Source organism: Sceloporus occidentalis, unplaced genomic scaffold (genome assembly GCF_023333645.1).
Source record: "Sceloporus occidentalis isolate IW3139 unplaced genomic scaffold, rSceOcc1.0.p SCAF_5, whole genome shotgun sequence".
Classification (NCBI taxonomy): Eukaryota; Metazoa; Chordata; class Lepidosauria; order Squamata; family Phrynosomatidae; genus Sceloporus; species Sceloporus occidentalis.
The window spans coordinates 80,293,859-80,311,613 of NW_028316985.1; the positions used below are offsets into that span (position 1 = coordinate 80,293,859).

A 17,755-nucleotide genomic window follows, 5' to 3' on the forward strand; every position below is an offset into this window, starting at 1 on the left:
AAGAAACCTGGAGTATGTGTTCACCATTCTTTTGCCTTTTTGTGACAGCCCTGTACTGGTTTGCCTTCTCAGTCAAAAGAGAGATCTGAAATCAACATACAGGGATGAGATTCAAGTGGTTAGTAAACTCCTTTTGCGTTTTCTCATTTGATCTAGAGTCAAAATTTTCAAATATCCATCTACATAACATTAAAGAAGAAAGCCCAATAATTGATCTAGGACCAGAAGTAAAATTTTAATATTCAGTACAAGGATCACCAATTTAAGGTCATGATATAGTGGAAAGGAAGAGACATCAGCAGAACCATATTGCAGCCATCACTTAAAGCACAATCTAATCCTATGCATATCTACTAGGAGGTGAATCCCATGACTTTGATCCATGTACATGGAATAAAATCTTAATGAAGTTAAAGGACTTACCTCTGAGTAGATATGCATAAGATTAGATTGTGCTTTAAGTCATGGCTGTATGGGACTGCAGTATCATGGGAATCATGTTGCACATTTTCAGCACAACTGTTCCCTACAAATTCATCTGCAGCTTCATACTTGTTCTCTGTGTATGTAACCAATCAGTCCAGTATATATGCAACTTATATTTAACCTAGCAGTCCAGTAGATTCAGGAACTGCTTTAAGAGAGTCCAGCTGGGACAATTACTCCATCATGTTCTAAGGGGGTACCTGCATACCCAGAGGAGAATCAAAACAACAAGCAGTTAGAGTAATTTAAGGGAATGCTGAATTGTATATTTTTAATATTTTAAATTACAGGCCACTTTGAGTATGATGGCATAATCATATTATATACAAAGAAAGTGAATAAAAACATTATCTAAAGGAGCATGCCATCCATGTAATAAAACAATGCCAAATTCTGTTTTTAAATACAACATAGAAATTCAGACAAACAAAAAAATTAAAATAAACATTTGCATCAAAAACAGTCTACAATTGTTCTGATGTAGTTGTATCTTCTCATGAAACATCTTTGGTTGCCATTCTACAAATGATGCCATCCAGTAGGGTACCAATTTTTTCTTCTTGTGGAGTAAGCTTATACATCTGCAAAGAAAATGGAATGGTGACTTTGAAGAATAGCATAGTTCTGAAAAATTAAAAAAATGTCCACAATGCCTTACAAGTTACATTGAGACATTTACTATCTTTACCAGATACATTTAGATTTTTTTAAAAACAAGTTAATTGCATTCAGTATGGATTAAGAAATAATCAGAAGACGCAGGAGGACAAAGCAAGGGCCTACATATGGATGTAGTTCTATGCACACGTGTGCCTCCAAGTTGCCTGATGACTTATGGCAACCTCATTAATTTTTCATAGGATCTTCCTAGGCAAGGTATACTGACAGGTGGTTTTGTCAGTTCCTTCCAATGAAATATAGCCTACAGCACATAGTATTTGTTGGTGCTCTTCCATCAAAGTGCTAACCAGGCCTGACCCTGCTTAACTTCCATGATCAGATGGGATCTGGTGCTTTTAGGGTATTTAGGCCCCTTCTTTGCTCACTTACCTTAAATTTGTGGAAACTTAGCTCTAAGTAAACATGCTTAGGATTGTGCTAGTCCATCTACTTAGTAGTTAAAAACCAAACAAAATTCTCCCTCTAGGTTCACTTCCACTCTGCCTGGAAACACACAAACAAACCTTTTTAACTTTCTGTAGATCTGTTATTTTGGGAAGATCTGCTAGAGGAACTTGCCGACCTTCCACTTGACATATTAGATCTTCCAAGTTCTCAGTTTTCTTTTCCTCTTCAACCAGGACAATGAGAACTGCAGTGTCACTGTCTGAAATGCCAAACTTTTTGAAGGCATCTGAAATCTAACATAAAAGAACAATATAGGATTCTATCATGAATGTGAACCAACTTATCACAAATATTTCCCTCTTTCATATTTTCCCCTTTAAGAGTAAACACTCTGAAAAGAAAAAACAAACAAACCTTGGTTTGCTAGTGAGATCAACTATTCAAAATGTTAAATATTAATGTGATTTTCTACATCATTTACCCGCAGAAAATATTGGCATCTTTATCACACAAAGTTTAAGGTTTTCACATGTTTTAAAGCCACTGGATTAAAAATGAGTAGAAGATTTTATTTAAACACTGATCTTTAAAGAACAGCAATGAGAGAACAGATATTACACAATGATGCAACCTCCAAAATGATTAACCCACATGCAGATCCTTGTATTGTTTTCTGTTTAACTAGTGTACATTTTTTAAAATGACACAAGAGTTGGGGCAAGAAGGCAGAGAGCAAAACAGAAACGAGTTCTACTTTAAGCACTCTTGAGTTGTTTGTGTTCTAATAATACTGCAAGGGGTTTGGAGGAAGGTACGAATATATTATACCTCAGGTAATCACCCAATGAGTGGGTGGTAGACTGTGTCTAGTGTGATGGGGCACATAAGTGTTCAGTGCATGCAAGAGGATATGACTGCTGAGATAATCTCAGAACCAACAGCTACAGGATCCAGCAGTTTTCCCAATATTGTAGTGTTTGTTTTAGAACTAACCCCCCTGCAAAACCCAATTCTCTTGTAATATCATCATATAAATTAGATATTCAGCATGAGGATAGGACTGTTAGGCATAAGATCTAGTATAAAGTTAGTACCCAGCTTCTGTCTTGCAGAAATGAAAGCAGTTTAGTAATGAATATGGAGTCTGAAGGAAACCTCAAACTGATGGGGTGTTTTGATTGTGGGTTCCTGTATGGTAGGGGTTGGACTGGATGGCCCTTGTGGTCTCTTCCAGCTCTATAATTTTATGATGCTAGGGAAAATATTTACTGTGGTGAGCAGTATGCTACGTTGAGCCAAAGTGGTGTAGTGGATTGAGCCTTGGACTATGACTCTGGAGACCGGGGGCTCACTCAGCTATGGAAACCCACTGGGTGATTCACACTCTCTCAGACCCAGAAAAACCTGTAATAGGTTCACCTTAGAGTCGTCATAAGTGGGAAATGACTTGAAGGCACACTATGGGCCTGAGTAGATGGGCCAGAAAAGCACAGGCTAAGCCTGGGTTGCTCACCTGGGTTGGTCCCTGGATCAGCACAGGGACGGGCAGGTGTTCACAGACCCATCCCCATGCTGAACCAGGACCTAGGACTGGCATGCCACTCCTTACCTTGCCAGTTGTCGATCCAACTGAGAAGCCCCCCAGTCACCCCTTCTGATGTGGAAACAGGGCACCCGGCTGCATCCCCATGGCCTGGAGTCCTGTTTCCTTGTCAGATGCAGCAACTGGAGGTCTTCTCAGTTGGACTAACCACCAGCAAGGTAAGGAGCATGGGGGAGCAGGGCTGTCTGAACAGCCTGCTTTTGCCATTGTTAGAAACCTCGTGTAAAACCAGGGGTATTTTACCCCAGGGTAAATCAGACTGGACCCTCTGGATCCATGTTTGGATAGGCAGGATTGGGCTCGATCATGCCCTGGGGTTTTTGGCCTGCGTCATCTAAACTAGATGATATTAGTTGGGCCTGTTGGTCCATGCAGACAACCCCTACAACAAGTATTTTCAGTTTCTTTCAATCCATTATCTGTTTCAGCAGAAAGCAGATATTAGATGAATTTTGTTTTGTTGCAAAAACCAATTTAAAGCATATAGTAAACCACAGAGTGGGGAACTTTTTCATCTGAAAGGCCGTTGGCCTATTAATAAAGTAAACTGGGGAAGGGCAGGCCCAGAAGGTAGATCATAGAGCACTGCATGACTGCATAGCTTCCACTCTCTGCCACCACATTCCTTTAAGTCTCTCTCACACAAGCATGAATGAAATGTCAGGCAAAGCATTTCCCAGCTTGGTGATTCAGAGAGCAAAAGTGGACCTGCAGCATTTGAAGAGCTGTGTAATTTCAAGGGCTATATGATACTAGGTTCCCCACCCTAACTATAAGTAGAAACTTACATTATTATTTGGCGAAAGATTGAATATTATTTCTGCATTAAGTGTTCTTGTCTTCATTTTACCAATCTTGTGTAGATGAACAGCTTTATTTGTTGCCACAAGTACCTGAAATGGATCAACAACCTGCCACAGAGAACAAAAGAGAGTTTAGTCACTAAACAGCAGGCCTCAAAAGAGACAATTTTTCTGAAGCCCAATCGTGAGATTTTTAAAATCATGTTTTAAGAATAACTAAATACCAATGTTTCACCTATCAGATGTTACAACAAAGAATATGAGACTATAGATGAGTAAGGGGGAGTCTACTCCAAAATATGAATTCCTTATTTCTTTTAAGGGGTGCAGTCTCTCTCCTCTATCTTCATGTCTCTCATCGATTTTGGGAAACTTTAAGTGTGCCAGAGAACTTCATGACCTGCATGTCCTCCTTTTCTACTAATCTGCTTAAACCAGGCATGACATTTCGTGCTGTCTTCATTGGGCCAAACAAAAATGCACAAAATACATTATGCCAACTTTTGGCGCTCCACTTGCTTCTTTATCAGGCAAAAGTGTTAAAAATCATACAGGAGAAAAACAAAAATGACAATGTTGGAGCCACAGGCCTACATTTTGTCAAGCCGTTGTTTTTGTTGTCAATTAAGAGGGTCTGGAAGAATATCACATAGGACAGAAACAGTGTGGATCTGAAGGGAAGTTAATTTTTCTGTTGCTAATGGAGTTCAAATTTTATTGCCTGGATTTTATAACTTTGTCTCTCAGTGCCCACATGGCAAAAGAGCAGAGTGACTTTTGCCTATCTCTGCAGACCATCTTATCTTGCATGATATATTGCATATATATATATATGTATAAGTCTAGAAATTTTAAAAAATTGACCCCAAAAACCTGGGTTGACTTATCCATGGGTTGCCATTTTATTTGCTTTGTCTTTTCATCCTTTTTGACCTATGTACCACCCCCCTGCCACACACCGTACCTGGTCACCTCCCTCACTTATCGCTTACTGTAGTTCCCTCCTCATCCATCCAGCTTTTATGGCGAACACAAACAATTATGCCAGCCAAAATTGTGTAGGTTCTTCGGCATTGTTACATTGCATCTTTGCTACGTGGCCCTAGGTTTTACCCTCGACCTATCTACAGGTCATACAAAAATCCATAATTTTGGCCCCCAAACCTGCCCTCAATTTATACATGAGGTTGACTTATAGTTGAGTATATACAGTATTTTGTGCATTTCCAGTTGGCGTTATGTGGATTTTGGATGTTGTTGTATTTTGCTGCATGGCCAGCACAGCTACCCTGGATATATTTCACGTTAGCTACTTTCAAGGGAAAGTAACTGTGGGAGAGCTCTGAAAATGTTGTCTTGGACACATACACGTCTCTTTTACAACTTTCAAAGAAAGTTCCCATAATTTTCCTGAGAAAACTGTACCTTTGCTCCACGGGGTACAGTTAATGTTCTGCATTTGTCTAAAAGACATTGACTTTACCTCCAAAAGACAGAAACTTAACTGCTGCATTGAAGGCATGAAGAAAGAGGCATAAAGAAAGAAATAACTCCCATTCAAAGAAATAAGGATTTCATATCTTGGATTTGTACTTTGTGAGTCTACGTGTCTATTGGTAATATCCAAATTATAGGATGTTGACTCCAGGAAATTATTTTTGTAACAGAATCAAAGGTCCCATACAGACAGACCAAAATAAAGCTGCTCCGGGTCAATTTGGAGGTATGCTGTTTCAATGATGCATGCGTCCTAAGGGTCCAGAAGCTGTGTGAAATCTGTGCTCTAGTCCTTAGGACTGGAGCATGGCTTTGGCGTGGCTTCCAGCCTCTTAGGACACATGCATCATTGAAAGAGCATACCTCCAAAGTGACTCAAAGCAGCTTTATTTTGGCCAGTCTGTAAGGGGCCATAGTTAAGCAAGATTATAACCACTGCAAGTCTTGCAGGCCCTGTGCTACTTTGAGTCAACCCACATGCAGAAACTAAAAAGTTTGCTCACCATTGCAGGATTAATTAATGCTCCATCAATAGCACCTTCCATTGCTTTTTTCCTTAAAGTGGCGGCATTTTTCACATCATTAAACAGGATCAGGGTAACAAGGCAGTCAGGAAACAGTTCCAATCGGTGTGTTAAACACTGCATCTCGTAACAGAACAGTAAGCTCCTTTCAAATCAGGCAAACCTGGAACATTTATAAACATTTATAAATTACTGATGGGTATTGTTGATATTTTATATTTGCCACTTAGACAGAAGTTTCACTTAATGAAGCTGAAAAGGTACCTTCCATGGAGATGTTTTGAAAAGAGTCAGACTGAGTATGAACTTTAAAGTCTGGTCTGCTGTCTAGCCCACGTCAGCAAATGGAAAAACTGAAGTAGTTTAGAGAAGTTGCACATTTATTCTGGCATAAGCAAAGTGGTCTTGTAAACATTAGATGCTTTCTGATAAGACACAATGTGCAAACGCAAGGCATGCAACAACTTTGGCAATTCATCTCACAGAGGTCCAGAACTATTGTAATTCTGGTAGCTATACTGAACTTTCCACCTTGTCTCTTGCTCTTTACAGTTGTGCAAAAAATGGCAGCTCTAAATAACTGTTTAGGAAGAAAAATTATCATTAAGATTACAAATATTTCAGAATGAGTGCCGCAGTTTGGCTTGGCTCAGCAGACAGCAATTATGTGTGTTTGCCACTAACTCATTATCCGAGTCCCCTGTATATGTCAGATTGCACAAGGAAACAGAGGGCTCTTCTCACCTCAAAAGCCCCAAGTATTTGTGACAGACAAGTGTTTGAATCTCTGCTAGCCATGGGTGAACTTGAATCATACTCTCTCAGCCCCCTGCTGATAAGATTCGCCCTAGGATCGTCATAAATCTGAAATGACTTGAAGGCACACAGCAACATTTACCACTCCACCAGGGTGACCAGACACCCTCCTTTTCCCAGGACATGTCCTCCATTTCAACCTTTTGTCCAGGAGGAATTCCAAAATGGCCTCCATTTTGAGCATTACTAAAAAACACATGAATTTACAATTAGATGAGTTTCTTTAGAGCAGTGGTTCCCAACCTGTGGGTCGGGACCCCTTTGGGGGTCGAACGACCCTTTCACAGGGGTCGCCTAAGACCATCGGAAAAGACATAGTTGCATGTAGCAATGAAAACAATTTTATGGTTGGGGGTCACCATGACATGGGGAACTGTATTAAAGGGTCACAGCATTAGGAAGGTTGAGAACCACTGCTTTAGGGTCATGTCCAGCCTCCATTTTAAGGTGCTCTGTTCTCTTTTGTGGGGAGGATATCTGGTCACCCAAGTCCTATAGCTTGCTGAAGAGGAAGTATTGTAAAACCCAAATCCAAAAAACAGGGATCCTTTTAGTGGGCCAACTACTCCACTTTTACTGCTCTGGCTGCTTCCTGTTGCATTCTGGGGTTTGTAGTCCATTGAGGCCTAAGAAGTCTCTGGCTGAGAATTCTAAATGCCCCTCCCTAAACTGCAAATCCCAGAATGCAACAGGAGGCAGCCAGAGCAGCACTATAAGAGAGTAGTGCAGTAATCACGCAAATCGCCTAAAATACACATTGCAAGATTTTGAAGTCTGCATCTGCAGTGCAGAAACAATCTGGTTTGGCACCACTTTAACTGCCATGGCTCTATGCTATGGAATTCTGGGAATGGTATTTCGTTGTGTCACCAGACTTCCATAACATAGAGCCACAGCAGTTCAAGCACTGTCAAGTGCAGCGCCAAAACACACCTTTGAATTCTACCATTTTGGTCACGCTAAGTGGAGTGGAAACCAGGGAGAGACATATATATGCCATTGGCATGTGCTACCTCACATCCACACACAAAGGATTTTGAATTTGTACTGACATCTGCACATACCAATGGCATATATATTTCTGTCCCTGGCTTCCACCTCACCAAATGCATCTGAGGAAGTGGACTGGAGTCTAGGAAAGCTCATGCTGCCAATTTTTTTCTTTCAGTGAGTCTCAAAGGTGCTAGAAGAGCTCTCCATGTACTGATTCCACAGACTAACATGGCTATGTCTTTGAATAATAATAATAATAATAATAATATTAATAATATTTATTATTTATTTTATTTTTTATCCCACATTTCTCCCAGGTTGGGACCCATGGCGGCTCACAAGACATACATACATACACACATATTTTGTTTTTATGTGTTGTTTTAATGTGTGTGTGTATATATAGACACATACACACACACTATATATATATATATATGTGTGTGTGTGTGTGTGTGTGTGTGTGTGTGTATATATATATATTGTGTATATATATATGTGTGTGTGTATAGAACATACACACACACTCTCTCTCTCTATAAATATATACACACATACTGTCTCTCTATATATACACACACAATATATATACACACACACACACATTCTCTCTATATTTACACACACACACTATATATATACACACACACATATACACTATATATATACACACACTCTATATTTACACACATATACACTATATATATATATACACACACATATACAATATATATATATACACACAATATATAAATACACACACACATACTCTCTATATTTACACACACACACAAACTATATATATATATATATACACACATATACACTATATATATATACACACACACTCTCTCTCTATATTTACACACATATACACTATATATATATACATACCCACACATATACAATATATATATATATATATACACACAATATATATACACACACACATACTCTCTATATTTACACACACACACACACTATATATATATATATATACACACACACACATATACACTATATATATATATATATATACACACACACACATTAAAACACATACTCTCTATATTTACACACACACACACACTATATATATATATATATACACACACACACATATACACTATATATATATATATATATACACACACACACATTAAAACAACACTCACTCCAATTCAAACAGTCCAATGGAAACACTACAAGATACACAATCTAAAACATACAAGGTTTTAAAAACTCATCTCAACCAAAGAATGAATGTCCCTCCATAAAGCCGAGGCCTGGATGGGGTGAGAGACCATGGCGAGAGAGAGTACCCCGTGATTGAAGAAGGAGGAAGGAAGGGAGGCTTGTTGCGAAAGGGGCGGAGAGGGAGGCCGAGGCCTAGCCCTGGCACCGCTTTCCTCTCGGCCTCCTCCTTCCTTCCTTCCTGCTCCTCCTTGGCGAAAGAAGGCCCACCGTGAGGCCCAAGAGGGCCCCGGCCTTGTTTCCTCTCCTTCCCTCCTTCTCCTCCTGCTTCGCTGCTGAGCATGGAGCGCTCCGAGGCCTACTCCTTCTCGGCGGCCTTCAGCTGCGCCTTCCTGGCCTCCTGCCTGCTCTTCTCGGCCCTCAACCGGCAGCAGCGCCTGCCTTACATGGACGAGGCCTTCCACGTCCCCCAGGCCCAGGACTACTGCCGGGGGCGCTTCGGGAAGGTAGGCCTGGATCTGGATGGCCATTAGCACGGACAAGAGCACACTCGGTCAACGCACTGCGGAAATAATCCATCTTGAGGCCGCTTTAACTGCCCTGGCTCAGTGCTAGCGAATCATGGGAACTGTAGTTTATGGTGGCACCAGAGCTCTCTCCGACAGAGAAGGCTCACTGCCTCACAAAACTACAATTCCCAGAATCCCCAGGCATTGAGTCCTCTCAGGGCAGCTAAAGCAGTCTCAAAATGGATTGTTACTGCAGAAACAATCCAGGTTGGCACTACTTTGATCGCTGTGGCTCAGTGTTACAGAGTTCTGGGACCTGTAGTTTTGTGAGAGGTTCAGCCTCCTCTGTCAGAGAGCTCTGCTGCCACAACAGACTACACTTCCCAGAATTCCATAGCATTGGGCCATGATGCCAGTTAAAATGGTGCCAACCTGGGTTATTTCTGCAGTGTGAATGCAGCCCTTGATCGTAATTAGACTTTTCAAACTGGCAAAAAGGGGGAAATGAATGTGTATGGACTGCCCCTTGGTGCTAAATTGCACTACACTACAATATTGAGACAGCAGTCTTCTTATAGTGTTAGACTACAAGTCCCAGCAGCTCTAGCCGCCAGTGTAGCTAATGGTGAGAATTGCTAAGAGATGCCATGGTAAAGCATCTACACTGCAGAACTAATACAGTTTGACACCGCTTTAAACTGGCTCAATGCTATGGATTTCTGGAATTTTGTGAGACGTTTTGCCTTCTTTCTCAGAGAGCTCTGGTGCCACAACAAGCTACAAATCTCAGGAATCCATATGTTTAAGCCATGACAGTGAAATCACTGTCAAACAGCAATAATTCTGCAGTGTGGCCGCAGCCCTCGAGGATTGTGCGATCCTCCTTCTTGGAGGCCTGGTTAAGTATGGGAGACTGCTAACAAATACCAGGTGCAGTTGACTATGGCCCAGTCCAGACCTTAGCACATCACCAGGACATCATCGCTGTGTGACGCCGTATACATGGCACGTGTAGCGATGATGTCACTGCTGCGCAGCGTCCAGATGGAGCCACGCAGCAGCGACATGCTCGCGCCACCGCCACCTATTTGCAGTGGTGCAAAAAGGAGCCATGTTTTAGCACTCCTTTTTCTTTAGTGTAGCCGCGCTGCGCAATTTGGTTGCTGCGGCACAGCTATGGGAGAAAGAGAGGCGGCTCCCGGCCACCTCTTTCTGGCACTCTGTACTGCGCCTATATTTCAGAGGAAGGAACTGGAAAAATCTCCTCTGAGCATTCCTTGCTTAAGAAAATCCTGAGAAATTTGTGGGGTCGCCATAAATCAACAGGCGACTTGAAGGCACATACACACACACTTGCTGCCACACCACAGTGAAATAGGTCCTGCGCTACCTAATAACACTGAGCTGAATTTCCAGTTATTCTTGTTTCTTGAAGAACTGTTGGAGCTTACCTCTGCCATGAAACCCTGCCATATAATACCAGCTAATTGACTGTGAATATACTGAATTCTGCATAGGTTCAGAGTCTGACATGTTCAGTTTGAGCCCTGGTGCTGAAAAAAGAGCCTGGAACTCAATCTGTACAAAATTATACTTTCCCAGACATTCCCCTTACTCCTGCATTACATAGCCTCCCCAAAGAATTGCAGTCCTAGTCTCTCTAAACCAATGGTTCTCAACCTTTAGTCTTCCAGAAGCTTTGGACTTCAACTTTTAGATGCTATAACCATTGACCATGCTGTTGGAAGTTTCTGGGAACTGAAGTATAAAACGGCTGGAGGATCAAATGTTGAACTCCTGCTCTAAACTATCTCTTTCCCCATTCCCATTTCTCCTTGTCTATCCTATTTATTTGCTAACACATGGCAGTGTCCTTATGCATGCATTTCACATGTAGTTCAAGGAAAAGCACATTAACTGTGTGGCCCTTTGAATTTTTGTTCTGAAGTAAACCCCATTGACTACAGTGAGATTCACTGATACTCTTAGATCATAGGATTATAACCCAAAGTTAAAATCTTATCCGTGCTTCAGAGTAAGCTCCACTCAAACATTATATAGAATCCACTATGAGTCATTTAGAAATAATTTCTTCATTTCAGTAATTTGTTTCAGTAATTATTTCAGTAATATGCATGCATTCCCAAATGTCAAAGAGAAGGTGGGCTATGCACTTCTTTTAAAAGGAATGTGGCATTTCACAGAAAGCCACCTACTATTCCCATGTACATTTCTATTTCCCTGGTACTCAGCCATTTTAACTGAGTAAGAGTGGCTGACATCAATACCAGGAAAGATTCTGGAGCAGATCATTAAACAGAGAGTCTGTGAACATCTAGAAGGCAATTCCATAATCACAAAAAGTCAACACGGGTTTCAGAGAAAGAAGTCATGCCAGACAAACCTTATCTCTTTCTTTGATAAAATTACCAGCTTGTTAGATGAAGGGAATGCTGTGGATATCGTATATCTTGATTTCAGTAAGGCCTTTGACAGGATTCCCAATGACATTCTTGCAAACAAGCTTGTAAAATGTGGGCTAGAGAAGGTAACTGTTATGGCCGAACGCAAAGGGTGCTCAACAATGGCTTCTTTTCATCCTGGAAAGAAGTGACCAGTGGGGCCTCATAAGGCTCTGTCCTGGGCCCAGTGCTATTCAACATCTTTATCAATGACTTGGATAACAGAATTGGGGGCATACTTAACAAATTTGCAGATGACACCAAATTAGGAGGAGTAGCAAATACCCCAGAGGACAGATCAAAATTCAAAATGACCTGAATAGACTAGAAAGCTGGGCCAAAGCTAACAAAATGAACTTCAACACAGAGAAATGTAAGGTACTGCACTTAGGGCGGAAAAATGAAATGCACAGATATAGGATGGGGGACACCTGGCTTAAGGAGACAACATGTGAAAGGGATCTAGGAGTCCAAGTAGACCACAAGCTGAACAGGAGTCAACAGTGCGATGCAGCAGCTAAAAAGGCCAATGCAATTTTAGGTTGCATCAATAAAAGTATAGTGTCTAGATCAAGGGAAGTAATAGTGCCACTCTATTCTGCTCTGGTCAGGTCCCACCTGGAATACTGTGTCCAGTTTTGGGCACCACAGTTTAAAAAGGATGTTGAGAAACTGGAGCGTGTCCAAAGGAGGGCGACTAAAATGGTGAAGGGCCTGGAAACCATGCCCTACGAGGAACGCCTTAGGGAGCTGGGGCTGTTTAGAAGTTTAATTGAATTCATTAAAATTGCCTTCTCTTTGTCTCATTATAAAAATACATTTCCTTAAGTCATTGTCTTTTTGCTTCACCTTTTCTTTTTTGCTAGTGGGACCCAATGATAACAACACTGCCTGGTTTATACCTGGTGTCAGTCGGAATTGTGAAGCCTGCAGCCTGGCTCTTTGGGTGGTCTGGAAGCATAGTCTGCTCTACAGGAATGCTCAGATTCATTAATCTTCTCTTCAGTGTCGGGAACTTCTATTTACTATATTTGCTCTTTTGCAGGATGCACCATAAAAAGGTACTCTACAAATGTACTATATTTAAAATAGCATTCCCATCAGTGTGTCAATGTTTTGACAAAATTCTGAACTCTTCCTTTACATTTGCATTCTGTTCTGATTCTGCAATACAGTGCACCTGCGTTATACGTGGGTGCACCTTACGCAGCTTTCAGCATACACTGAAAGCTGCTCTGGAAGAAGAGCGAGCGTGCCTTGGAAGGGATAATGGCGTGTGCACCCTGGCACCGCCGTGTGCAAGAGCCCCATTCATTCAAATGGGGCTTGAGCATATGTGAAATCCCCTTACACAGATCCCCAATGGTCCCTCCAGATTCACGGCCTTGGCACTACCCCATCCCTTTGCTGCAGCCAATTGACGTTTTGCATCAGATGCTGGAATGGATAGCATCATTGGGGACAATGATTTCGGATTCGTGGGGGGGGGGGGGGGATGAAACGTATCCACCACGAATCTGAAGGGACCACAGTATTACCTTTCCTAGCACCCCCGATTATGTTGCCTTCCTGTTCATTTAAAACTAGAAGAAAATATTTTGCAAACAACCTTAAACAGCTCCTGTGAGTACGTGATTCAGCAAGCTTGTATGTTTTTATTACTACTACAGCCATAATGATATTGGTTGGCCTAACTTTCTGGGAGGAGCTAAATACTTTTACCAGTCTTATAGGAGTAATAAAACTTAGGCCATAACACATTTAATCTGGGGGTCTTTTAGTCAGAAATGCTCTTTTCTAACTTTATGTTAGAGAGTGGGGCATTTTAAAATCAAGGACAGCTTCATTGATGGGAAAGTGGTTGTAGGGCATGTACTGCAGTGGGTGTTGCCTACTGTTGGGGACGTATGAAGTTAATATCCAAAGTGGCAGGGGCATCCCCTTTTCATCTCTTTTTTAGTTAGCCACATCTTGCTGTTTCTCTTTCCTTCACATTTACATACACCTGATCATTTTATTCCCATCTTGGATTTTTTTCATATTTAATTTTCTCCATCTCTTTCTGCTCTCACACACGAACACACACATTTAGCTTCTCTTCATACCATTCTAGTCTCTTCCCTCTCTATATTCTCCTTCTCAGTTTGAACAGTTATTCTCTTTCACACATTGCCATATGTACACACACATACACTAATAGCTTGCTGCATTTCTGTGCTGGGCAAGGATGAAGAGAATTTTATTTTGTATAGCCAGAATGGTTTAGTACAGCTGCTTACAAAAACTGACAGTAGAAAGCACCAAGTTAGAAAAGGCTCTCTTCATCTGAGGGAGGACAGAAAATGCCTATTAAATTTTGAAGTCTGCTGTAACACATACTTGCGTAATCTAAAAACAGTGCTTCTTGAAAATACTGGCTAAATCCGATATTAGTCCTCCCTGAAGTAGATCCTTTCAAGGAGACATCAGTTGTAACTAAAATCCCAGTCATTTTAATACATCTACTCTAGGGAAAACTAACATGGAATTAAGCCCATTTTTCAAACTATATACAAATTTAATCAATAAATTAACTGTTTGAGGAAATAAAATGTGTATGATTTGACCTGATCATCTTTTTTTGAACAGGTTTTATCCCATTTTAAATACTTAGCACTCTAAGCTAGGGAAAAAATCAGAGGGGAAAAATGGCAAAGCACTTCTGAGTATTCCTTGCCTTTAAAAACCCTATGAAATTCATGGAGTCCCCATATATGGCAGGTGATTTGAAGACACAGAACACTCCCTGCCTGCAAGATATGAACTTCTGATTAAAATGCTGTGTCACAGGATGTTAGAAATTTATGTCTTTATGTTAACTTCCATTTTATTGATATTTGCATGAATAATTGGTGGAAAACAAGTTCTTGATGGAACACAAAATTTTGCCTGTTTTGTTTTTAATCATCAGTGGAAGTAATTGTCCTGATTTGTTTCTTTTTTCTCTCCTTACCCTCTCTAGGCTGCTTCCGGGGTCCAAAGAATCCTATCAACCTTGACCATAGCAATATTTCCAACTCTTTATTTTTTTACATTCCTTTATTATACTGATACAGGGTCAGTATTTTTTACTCTTTTTGCATATTTAATGTGCCTTTATGGCAATCATAAAACTTCTGCCCTTCTTGGATTCTGTGGCTTTATGTTTCGTCAGACGAACATCGTATGGACTGTGTTCTGTGCTGGAAGCGTTGTGGCACAAAAACTAAGTGAAGCCTGGAAGGCAGAACTATTAAAAAACAAAGACCAAAAGAGCTTAACTGCAAAGGGATCCTTTGGAGAGCTAATGAAGGTCATCAGATTTCTCCTTGAATACCTCATTTCATTTAAAAACCTAAGCACTCTTATTCTTCTGACTTGGCCATACATCAGTATAGTGATGGTGTTTTTTATTTTTGTGGTCCTGAATGGTGGCATTGTGGTAGGTGACAGGAGCAGCCATGAAGCCTGTCTTCATTTTCCCCAGCTCTTCTACTTTCTTTCTTTTACTCTCTTTTTTTCCTTTCCTCACCTACTGACCCCCACCAAGATTGTGAATTTTTTTCGTTCTGTGAAAACACACTTGTTGCAGTATGCCATCCTCACCATTGTCTCTTTGTTCTTTGTCTGGAAGTTTACATTCGCTCATAAATATTTGCTTGCAGATAACAGACATTACACATTCTATGTGTGGAGAAAAATCTTTCAGAGACATGAACTTGTGAAGTACATATTAGTTCCAGTCTATATATTCGCTGGCTGGAGTTTCACAGATGCACTCAAGTCAAAATCTGTCTTCTGGCACTTAGTATATTATGTATGTTTATTTGCCGCTACAGTTCCCCAGAAGCTACTAGAATTTCGTTATTTCATTTTGCCATATATAATATATAGACTCAACATTCCTGTACCATCAACTTTGAAACTTTTCCTTGAGTTGGTTTTTTATCTTTTGGTGAATGTAGTGACATTCCATTTATTTTTGAACAAACCATTTCAATGGCCAAATAGTGAGGAAATACAGAGGTTTATGTGGTAATTTTAGGTTTCCAAGAAGAATAAATTCTAGGACTTTCTTCAGAAAATGGGAGGCTGCAAACCTAGAAACTCTACCAAGGAAAACAAAATATTCTGATTTTTTTGTGACTGGGAGTGAATGAGAAATCTGATGCACTATCTTTACAGTTGGACTATTTTTATAAATACCACATGCTGGGAATTATTAAACTTAACATCAGGGAGACTTTGCTCATATATCCGATCTACTGTGAATGAAGGGATCTGTTTACAGTATCATCATTTTAAATATGTCTTACGTTGGAGATGCCAGTGTATCTGTATGTGTTTCTAGCTGTACGTAACATACACCAGAAAGAAATAGTATAATTAAGGGCAAAAAGGTTTGATTTTTGTATTGTTTTGCCACTGTGATGTAGTTTTCTACTGTTTTTGTTTGGTTAGAATATTTTATGACAGTGCTCATGGAGTAACCCCACATTTCCCCCACCCCCCCACCCCTTTGAAAGGGTAAATTTTCGAGCCTTGTGTTGTGACTCAGACACCAAAAGATGATGAGTTGTTCCTCGGATGTGTTCCTCATGGGAAAAATGACAGTTGAAAGCAACACAATGAGGGTTATTGCTACTAAAATGAGTTTGAGAAGGACACCTCAAGATTATAGCTTATACCTAGTAACTTGGGAGGATGCCATCTTGAAGTCAGTGAGATTCTTCTGAGTAGACAGGTATAGGATTGCTTTATAAAACTGTTATACTGGAGGACTATAGTTCATATGTCTTGAACAAGTATAATTAACCTGATTCACAGATCATTTAACCTACTAAATGCTGTATTACTGTATATAGGCTGAACACCCCTAACCCAGAAATCCGTATTATGTATTATGCTAATGTTTCAGCATATTAGGCATACTAAATAAAAGGTGGCTTTGCAAAACCTATTGAGACATCATTAACTATTTGAGACCATTGTCCTGTGCAGTCTTGTAAAATTTAGTTTATTTCTGAGGCTATTTGGATAGGATTTTTCAGCAGTGCCACATTCCTGAACAATATCTTTTTATTAGAAATTGTTCCACTGAACTCAATAAGAGTTCTGCATAAGGATTAGTAGTTAAATCCTCCTTGTTTCAATCGCTTGACTAGCTCTTACAGAGTTTCATCCATCACATCTATTCTCCATCTTGGAAAATGGTATCCATTAAGAGAAGAATTGGAAGCAATGCTTAGAAATAAATGAAAAATTTTCAAGGTCCTCCAGTTCATTTTTTACAGGCCACCAATCCCCATATAGTAGTAGAATGATGGTTTTCCTCCAGTAGATGAACATCATGGAACTAGAAAGGTTTTCTCTCTTTTTTTGGTGGGGAGATCAGATTGTTTCTCAATTACAGATATAATTTGATATGTAAACAGCATTCAGATCTGATGTAAGTGCACATAGATTTGACTTCCCTTAGATGGTTATGTTCTTTTGACTGTTCTCTGACTCAGAGCCTTCCTCTCCTGATTCCTTCTCTTTCACTATGCCTCTGCATCCCTCCTGCCACTTAATTAAGGGCGTAGTTACTTTATCGCCTGAGACAGCTTGGAAGCACTTCTTGCATTTATTTAGAAAGCAAACTTTTCTGTGGCTGTCAGGAAACTGCCATGCAGGGTTTGCATCCTTGAGCAAGGAGAAATGAGGCAGCATGTTAATACTTCCTGGGTATCTCTATCCTTCCATGGACACTAGAGGGCTTGTTGCTGTGCATCAGGGTCCT

At 40.4% G+C, this 17,755-nt stretch overlaps 2 protein-coding genes across 9 annotated transcripts; one reads left to right on the plus strand and one right to left on the minus strand.

Moving 5' to 3' along the window:
• Positions 1-730: 730 nt before the first annotated feature.
• Positions 731-9,644, minus strand: TPRKB (TP53RK binding protein). 8 transcript variants are annotated; one of them, XM_089524483.1, is made up of 5 exons: positions 9,548-9,644; positions 5,961-6,144; positions 3,946-4,068; positions 1,671-1,847; positions 731-1,067 (listed from the first exon to the last, which is right to left on the minus strand). In XM_089524483.1, the coding sequence occupies exons 2-5, from the start codon at positions 6,102-6,104 to the stop codon at positions 981-983; spliced, it is 531 nt and encodes a 176-aa protein (XP_089380609.1). In that variant the 5' UTR covers positions 6,105-6,144; positions 9,548-9,644; the 3' UTR covers positions 731-980. The 8 variants fall into 8 exon arrangements, with proteins under 8 accessions (XP_089380609.1, XP_089380606.1, XP_089380608.1 ...); XM_089524480.1 differs by lacking the exon at positions 9,548-9,644 and adding an exon at positions 9,431-9,537; XM_089524482.1 differs by lacking the exon at positions 9,548-9,644 and adding an exon at positions 9,347-9,430.
• On the plus strand, positions 9,254-17,247 carry LOC149312367 (dol-P-Glc:Glc(2)Man(9)GlcNAc(2)-PP-Dol alpha-1,2-glucosyltransferase A-like). The gene is made up of 3 exons (XM_089524476.1): positions 9,254-9,490; positions 12,822-13,016; positions 14,957-17,247. Exons 1-3 carry the CDS (start codon positions 9,326-9,328, stop codon positions 16,010-16,012), a joined length of 1,416 nt encoding a protein of 471 aa, XP_089380602.1. The 5' UTR covers positions 9,254-9,325; the 3' UTR covers positions 16,013-17,247.
• The last annotated feature ends 508 nt before the right edge of the window (positions 17,248-17,755 follow it).